The sequence below is a fragment of the Etheostoma spectabile genome, chromosome 9 (genome assembly GCF_008692095.1).
Source record: "Etheostoma spectabile isolate EspeVRDwgs_2016 chromosome 9, UIUC_Espe_1.0, whole genome shotgun sequence".
NCBI classification, from domain to species: Eukaryota; Metazoa; Chordata; class Actinopteri; order Perciformes; family Percidae; genus Etheostoma; species Etheostoma spectabile.
The window spans coordinates 24374241-24382738 of NC_045741.1; the positions used below are offsets into that span (position 1 = coordinate 24374241).

The 8498-nt window shown below is 42.0% G+C and overlaps 2 protein-coding genes across 5 annotated transcripts in view; one reads left to right on the forward strand and one right to left on the reverse strand.

Annotated features, from left to right (window-relative positions):
• gabra5 (gamma-aminobutyric acid type A receptor subunit alpha5) overlaps positions 1 to 8498 on the reverse strand; it is a 31889-nt gene that overhangs the window by 7305 nt on the left and 16086 nt on the right. For all 3 annotated transcript variants that reach the window (XM_032526764.1, XM_032526765.1, XM_032526766.1), the window contains exon 7: positions 2412 to 2555. In XM_032526764.1, coding sequence (XP_032382655.1) covers positions 2412 to 2555 — 144 coding nt within the window. The remainder of the gene's footprint in view (positions 1 to 2411; positions 2556 to 8498) is intronic.
• Positions 725 to 8498, forward strand: part of gabrb3 (gamma-aminobutyric acid type A receptor subunit beta3) — a 53159-nt gene continuing 45385 nt past the window's right edge. The window contains exon 1 of one of the 2 annotated variants that reach the window (XM_032526762.1): positions 725 to 1162. In XM_032526762.1, coding sequence (XP_032382653.1) covers positions 1068 to 1162 — 95 coding nt within the window. In that variant the 5' untranslated portion in view covers positions 725 to 1067. The remainder of the gene's footprint in view (positions 1163 to 8498) is intronic. The other variant, XM_032526760.1, reaches the window with a different exon arrangement.

An 8498-nucleotide genomic window follows, 5' to 3' on the forward strand; every position in this document is an offset into this window, starting at 1 on the left:
ACTACTGGTATTACTACAGTGGAACACTGCTGGTATTACTACTGGTATTACTACAGTGGAACACTGCTGGTAGAGGTTCATGGGGACTGAGACGGGCGGATGTCCCTACATTGGGTGTGTTCTCTATGATGACCATGATGATTAGGGTAACCTATTTGGTGTTTGTGAGTTTTTCTGACCCTTTTCTTTATGTCTGACCTGCTTTGGATGGGGATTCCTCTCTCTGACGCTCTTCTAAAAGTCTTTCCAGTGTGCTATTTGTGCTTACAGTCATTAGAAATCTGTGTTTTCATTCCCTTTAATCATTGGGTGTTGTGTAGTCATCAGCGGCTGTGATTAAGGGCTGTATAACTAAACTTTACTTGAAAACCTCTAGGAAGGACTACTCTAAATATGAAAGTGTAAATAAAATCACTGAAAAAATGGTTTTGAGGGGGAAATCATCATATCCTGTTAATCAACTGAAGATTTCATTTGAAGGATTTTTCTTTCTCAAAAATCCTTTCGGGCCATGGAGTCTGATAAACTCCACAGATGACTGCTGCTTTCTCCTGGCAAAATCGGATTTTTCTGTCTCACTAATCCCTTGTCACAATCTGCACCCTGTATATCTCTCGCTGTGTGTCTCTCTCTCTCTCTCTCTCTCTCTCTCTCTCTCTCTCTCTCTCTCTCTCTGTGTCTCTCTCTTTCTATGTGTGTGTGTGTGTGTGTGTGTGTGTGCGCGCAGCAGGCAGGCCATCCCATTCTGTCAGGCCAGGCCACTCTTTATTGGGGACATACATCCTTGCCTGGCTGAGCTGGAACACTAGAACGGACCTGGATCAGCAGTGATTAGGAGCAGGTGCACAGATGAGTGAGGCAGAGGGCGGTTGAGAGGGACTGGGAGAAAAGTTTGGATGGTCCGTGCAATGCGAAAAGCATCATGTCCTTAATGAAAAGGGCACCTGTGTTGCTCCGAGGACTACTCGCCAGCAGCCCTGCTCTGTGGTGGCAAGACTGGGCAAACCCCTCTCTGATCTGACCGCCTGCCGGGCCCGGGAGTGGATGGACATCTCCAAGGCGTGAAAATGCAGTTGTGGTGGATCTTACTGTTTGGTTTTTGGAGCGTCTGCGGGGAACTGCCATTCATAGCGGAGAACAATGCCGTCATGTTGGTTAACTGGTGAGTACAGCTCTAAACCATCTGTTGAGCTTTGCCGCTTTCTTTTTTGATCTGAAAGCGCTGATGTGTGTAACGGAGTGAAATTACAAGGTTTGTCGAGGGTTATCGATTCAGTTCCTGTGTCTACATTTTCATCCTCTCCGGCTTAACCTGTGAGGTCAAAGGTCACCTCTGCCCGGTGTGAGCGCTTTGCGGAGCTATTCTTGTCTTTTTAAAGAGGGTTTTCACCTCAGATTAGCAAGGCTAATTAAGACCATGCTGGCTGTGTGTGTCTGAGCCATGCGGGGTGTGGACAGAGTTACACAAAGACCGCAACCTGTGTGCTAATCTCAACTCAGTCTGGGTTTCTTCTTCTGCAGCATAATTAAGAGAACACGTTGAGTACAATCTCCAGTGTCCTTCCCCGGCAGATATGCGAGTAGGAAAATACCTCTGTATACGTTACGGTTATGGGAACACCCCCCTGTAATAAACCCACCAGCAACAAGCATCAGAAATGCATTCCCATACTTCTTTACATAACAGAATTAAGCAGATTCCGCTCGCCCGCCACCCCCAACGTGTCTCCGCCGCTGTAGCCAATCCCTGAGCCGTGACGTCACTCAGTAAAAGCACAACTGCTGATGGACCTGCATACGGATTAACCCTAGAGACCCAATGGCTCAGACCATGGATAAGTGATTTTTTTTCCTCTTCTCTTGGCAGCCCCAGAGACAGCTGGCTATGTGTGGGAGGCATTTTCAAATCCTTGTAATTCATTCATTGTCTCTATCCAGCTTGATTTGAAAAAAAGAAAAGAAATTCTTCTCACAACATCTTTGGATGGCACTCCTGTAATAACACAGAGCTGAATAACAGGGTTGAAGTGGGGGCTTAACATGCCCGCCCCTGCCTGAAGCTTCTGGATGAATGCTGTTATACGGGCACAGATAACTTAGTGGTAGAAGATCATGGGGGCATGTAGCCACAGAAAGTCTAGCAAACGTACAGACGCTGGTGTGTATGATAGAACATCATCTTTTTATTTTAGACTGATTTTGGGCTTTTTTTTCCCTTTATTTGATAGAATAGCTGAATACAGGAAAGGGGGGAGAGTGAGCCCCCCCCCCTCACTCTCTCGCAGCAATGGGCCAGGGGTCAGACTCTAACCCAGGCCACTGTGGTAAGGACTGAGCCTTAGTATAGAGGGCGCATGCTCGACCAGGTGAGCCACCAGGTGCCTTGAATAGGTCATCTTTAATCCGAGTACCTCGACTGGTGTAGATGTCCTCTGTCCCTGCAGTCTGACCAATCAGATGGTACTGGTTGAGCCGGGAGCCTTCCTCTGCCACCACCACGGACTTGGCTGCTCCCTGTGTCCACGTGTAGACCACCTCCGAGACCGGATACGCATCTATGAAAACCAGACAGGCAGATACAGGACAAACTGTTGAATATTCAACATATTGAATATTTTTTTAAGCTAAAATGGCAAACATTCACTGGGTCCAACATGTCATATGGGGGGGGTTTAATGTTTAATGCTTTTCTTCATCATACATGATGGGGATCTAAATATTTCCAGGTTTTTGGACTTTTTCTCTATTTTCTGACATTTGAGAGCAAGAAACCTAGCAATGTTTATTTTATATATAGTGTGTGTGTGTGTGTGTGTGTGTGTGTGTGTGTGTGTGTGTGTGTGTGTGTGTGTGTGTGTGTGTGTGTGTGTGTGTGTGTGTGTGTGTGTGTGTGTGTGTGTGTGTGTGTGTGTGTGTGTGTGTGTGTGTGTGTGTGTGTGTGTGTGTGTGTGTGTGTGTGTGTGTGTGTGTGTCCGTGTCCGTGTCCGTGTCCGTGTCCGTGTCCGTGTCCTGAAAGCAAGTTCCACTTACTTGGCTATTCCCAGAGTTTTTGACTAGGGCTGGGTAATAGATTGATATTATATCGATATCGGTATAGAGCTCTACTTTCGACTGTACCTCACTGATGAACGCTTCAGGATAAGCTGAGCACCTTCCATTTTGAAAATTTATTTTGTTAATTTGTTTTTATGAATTACATTCTTCTAAAAGGTTTATAAAATTGCACGTCTTGCTGAAATATGAGCTGTTTCCTAAGGTTATTTAAATATGGATCCATTGTACATATCAGATCAGAAGATCACTACATTGTTCATCAAATATCACCTAAAATGAAATATAGACATTAATCACAATCTTTAACTATTCCTAAAGCTGAAAGAAGAGCCTATCCAAGATGCTGATCCCCAAATAGCTCCTGATGTGTGTACGGTAAAATTCAAAGTCACTTTAGATAAAAGCTTCTGCCAGTGTAACGTCATGTCATGTTATGTGGTGGATCAAAACAAACTCATTTCCTGATTTCCAACACAAACTGAGCAGCGTGTGCATACACACAAGCCCGTACACACTACACAGTGGCTGAAGCGAAAAAAGGATAACTCCCCATAAGCCCGGAAATGTGCATGTTCTGTCTATTATTTTCATGCTCTTTATCAGCTTTTGTTGTTACTTCCTCTCAAGCAAAGATGAGTTTGATAAATGACAATTATGTAAGAGTTACGTTTTAAGTCTGGTTTCAGGTACAGGTACTCCTAAATCCTAACACAGACTCACTGTTAAGCAGGGAAATTCACATCAGTTCTTATCAGACCCAAAAAGAATCGGCAGATTATTTTTTACAGTTTCAGGTGGTGATGCAGAATGAAATTCTGTGTAATTTGCGGATGTTTTTCTGATTTGGTCGTGTTAACATTCAGAGTTTAATTTGTTGAAATTTGTGGGAAATTCTGCGGAATTCAGCCTCCGGCGATTCGCAAAGTGACGCATACTCAGCTCTTTACATCTTTACTCGACTCCCATCGGGCAGTGACAGAGACAGGTCAAAGGTCAAAGTCCTAGTTTCTAAATAAACTACATTTTTAATGATGATTATCATTGAAATAATGTCAATTAATGCAACTGTAGCTTTTTTTAAACATGTTTTTTTGTAGTTTGTTGACAAAATTGTTTTGGAGTCCTTTGATAGGATTTTATATATATATATATATATATATATATATATATATATATATATATATATATATATATATATATATATACACACACACACACACACACACACAGTATCAGGTTTTGGTTACACAGACAATACTGACTAAAAGCCTCCAGGCAGTGTTTTTCGGTGGTGTCAGCACAGTACATCCAGTAGGAGAGCAGAACCGTGTCTTCCAGACCAGGGTTAGCTTCTGGATCTTCAGAAACATCAGTCAGATCCTGTAATCTGTTTCCACGTTGGGTCCTCGGCTTCTGAGCCTCTTCCACACATAGTTCTGGTAAATTACTGCAATACCTATTCAGGCACCGCTAGTGATTTTCCCTATTCACACCTGGACGACATTCTGGAACCTTTCCATCTAGCGCCTTCATACACATGCGTTGTCAATGACGGAATAAACGGGGCAGCGGATAGTCCAGCAGTCCAAAAACTCAACAGAACAAAGAAGATGGGGCAAGGCTGAATGTACGTGGTGGAAGACGTCTCCTATTATTTTATTATCACTAGGAACATGGCGGGCGACAAGCTGTTTTGGTTCCGCTGCCTATGTCCTGTGATGTTTTTTAATATTTAACAAGTTTACTTGTTAGTTATCAAGTCACCCACAAAAAATATTGGCACAGAAATGCAAAAGCATTTTAATTTTTCACTATTAAAAAGTTGGGGATTCAACATCAACGCAGTCTTGTGCTGGGTTCGCCCGCTCCATGTGAGAGCTTTAACCTTTTTAACCTTTAAATGCCCATCCCTGCAATGTTACTGCTGTCTTTCACAACACAACCCTACTTGCATTCACCTCGAAATGTTACTAGGTGTTGAGGGGAGAAATTGGCGGTCCCGATTTCCCTGAACGTGTGTCCCTGCTTTCATACACACATGACCCCATGTAGGTAATGTTCCACAACGTTTGAGGGATGCATGTTTGAAGGAGGCGTTAGATGTTACTGGCTAAGAAATGTGGCGTGGCTGTGAACTTTCACCCACTTTGCTTCATCACTCAGAGATTAACTTGGTGTCACTAACTGATGTAATCACTTTGAGTGTTTTACAATAGGCAGATGTTAATGGAACAATATAATGTGTGAATGTTGCCACAGTGTTGAGAGATTGCCTTGAAGGATTTGCTCACGGGGTTGACCTTTTAGCTCTGGAATTAGTATTTTAGTCGTCTGTTTGCTGTTGTGTGTGTGTGTGTGAAGCGCAGCTAATGGTAAGCCTTGAATTCCAATTTCAAAAACATAAATTCTGTCATTCATACAGAAGTTCATCTTGAAAACAAGCTCTGGAAAATGCAAAAACCTTCTCACTCGCTCAAACTGTACTGTACTGCAAACCACACACATACTGTAGATGCACTAAGTGTGTGTGTGTGTGTGTGTGTGTGTGTGTGTGTGTGTGTGTGTGTGTGTGTGTGTGTGTGTGTGTGTGTGTGTGTGTGTGTGTGTGTGTGTGTGTGTGTGTGTGTGTGTGTGTGTGTGTGTGTGTGTGTGTGTGTGTGTGTGTGTGTGTGTGTGTGTGTCGTAATGTAGTGCAGTGTCCAATCTAACAGTATTGCATTAATCCAGCAATGTGGTGTTAGAAGACAGCAATTTAGAAAAACCCAGTCAACCAGTCTGTGGATTATCGTCTGCATTGTCTCAAAAAAGTCTTCATAGGACTGCATTACATGAGCAGTTGAATTTATTTCTCTAAGAAGTACACATTACTTTGGTGGAAGTATGGCAAAAGAAAGTATCACTGACTTTTAATTCTCTTCCGCTTATAGTAATGATTTTGTCCAAATTTGAACAGTCACGAGAGTTTTGTCTGTAGACTACATCTTGAACATATACAGTAAAGATAAAATGTACATTTATTGCTTTAAAAGAAAGGTATGAAATCCTAAAAATCCTGTGTTTTCTGGGTTATATAGTTTAGGGAACGTGTGGCACGCTGCATTCTGGACAAAATGGCTGTAAAATGGTTTATTAAATGAAATGAAAGTTGAAGATATTGCTGATTCTAACGTCTACAAAAATCTATTAGGACAAAAACAACTGCAAAACATCTGGCAGTACTTTGGAAGGCCCCTCCAAACTCAGATCTATTTATCATTTATCAGATCTATGGTTAAGTTGAAGAAGAAACCCAAAATTAGCATTATGACCACAAAAGAATTCCCCATTATCCGCTACTATAGTATCTTTTGTAACTTGAAGTAAACCAGGCTCTGTGCTGTGTGGAATTAAAATGTGCTCTCTAATGAATGAACTCATTGTAAACAACTTTCTCTAATATTTCAGACAGAAATGAAAGTGTAAAAGCAAATAGAGATTTTAAAAAGGCATGAAGCATTTGCACTGATAAGAAGTAAGACAATATTAGGATTTACAGTAAACATATTTGTTGTTCTATGTTATACTGTGCTGGAAGAACAGTCATAAACAGCAGTACAGGCAGAAACACATCGCAAGGGTCTCCAGACACAGCAATGTGAACTACAGTATATCATAGATATCAAAGATATGTGAAAAAGTTGAGTGATGGTTGGTAACGACTGTTCTTTCTTCCCTTTTATCCTTTACCAATTCAACACTGTATCTTCATTGTATTTCTGTTTGTATTATCATAACTAATAGTAAAGCGGAGATAGACAACTGAAAAGACTTTAAAGTAAATGTGAATGTACTGTGTACCAACATGGCACCTCTACATGAGTGACGTTTTTTTTGTCAACCAATGAGCTACTGCCAGAGTGAAAATAGAAACCAGGGATTTTAACAATTGTAAAACACAGTAACTTCCACCTAGCTGGAGTACCATATGTGGCTTTAGCTTCACGCCAACACAGCTAATAGCAAATATATATTTTGTTTCAGTGTGTTTACATCATCCAATTATTTTCTATCCGGTTTACACTTCCTTAAAATTAAATTGTTCCAACTGTATAGCGTCAGCGCCAGTTTGAAGCTCCAGTGAAAGGAGCAGGAGGCAGAGGATGAGACTGACAGTAAGGTCAGTCCACGGGAAGTGATTAACACCACGGCAGAGGCCAGGTCTCCTGTAGCTGTGAAAGCCTTCAGCTCATCGGTGAGTCCATTAGGTCAGAGGATTAGCTAGGGTTAATGGAGTCAGAGAAAACAGGATAGACTGCACCACGGTAACTTTTACAGTTTAGAACCTAGCACGGACTGTGTATCGCCTATGATGGTTTTTGGCTGTGTGATGAACGGTATCCAGGTTTCTAAATGTAGCACGCATTTTAAATTTCCAAAAGAAAAATTTGAATTCATCGGCGTTTCCATCCCTGACGTTTGATGATGATCATGTTCAGTTCTGTTTCCATTGCCAGATGTTGCTTTTATCGATAGACCAACTGTTCTACCTCTGCCAAGAACACCAGCTGATCTGAGTGGGGGGGCTGATCTTAATGCATATCTACATTACCCATTATCACCAACCATCATCAATCATCTAAAGGCACATTATGTTTACTAATCTGATATCATTTTAAAAAACTAACTAGAAAAACACTGGCAAACCTATTTGCAATTATGTCAGCACATAATGTAATTGATACTGCCCTGGTTAAAAAACAATGCAACTGATCTCAGCTGGGATTCTGTCTATAATGGAGGGCAATGGAAAATTCTAAGTGACCCTAAACTTTTGACCGGTTTTTGTGTGTGGTGTGTGTGTGTGTGGTGTGGGTGGTGTGTGTGTGTGTGTGTGTGTTGTGGGTGTGTGTGTGTGTGTGTTGTGGGTGGTGTGTTGTGTGGGTGTGTGTTTTGGTTGTGTGTGTGTGTGTGTGTGTGGTGTGTGTGGTGTTTGTCACTAGTGTAAATATATATATATAAAATAAAGTGAACTGAAGTTAATTTAATCACAGTTACACTGAATCTACAGGGCCGCAGATAAAACATCTGTGTTTAAACCTCATATAATTAATACAATCATGTGTTGACGTTTTAGGCACACTGAGAAGTTAATCGACATCAGATGGCTTGCAATCAAGTACAGAGGCCAATGCAGTCTCAGTTGTTTGCTGTGATTGTCTCATGTGGGGGTGACCGAAGCAGGCGCAGGAGCAGCTAAATGACCCTGAGGGGAGCCTGCAGCATCCTGTAACTCTGCATCAGAGCCCAGAGAGCGTTGAGGCTGGAGATTACCCTCCACACGTTAGTGGTAGGGAAGACCTCAAATGTTAATCTTAAGCTGACACAACAGGAGATCCCCAGATATTTCTGTACCACTGGAGCTATGTAAGGCAACCTAACAAGCTTAGAAGCCGTGGGACACAAGT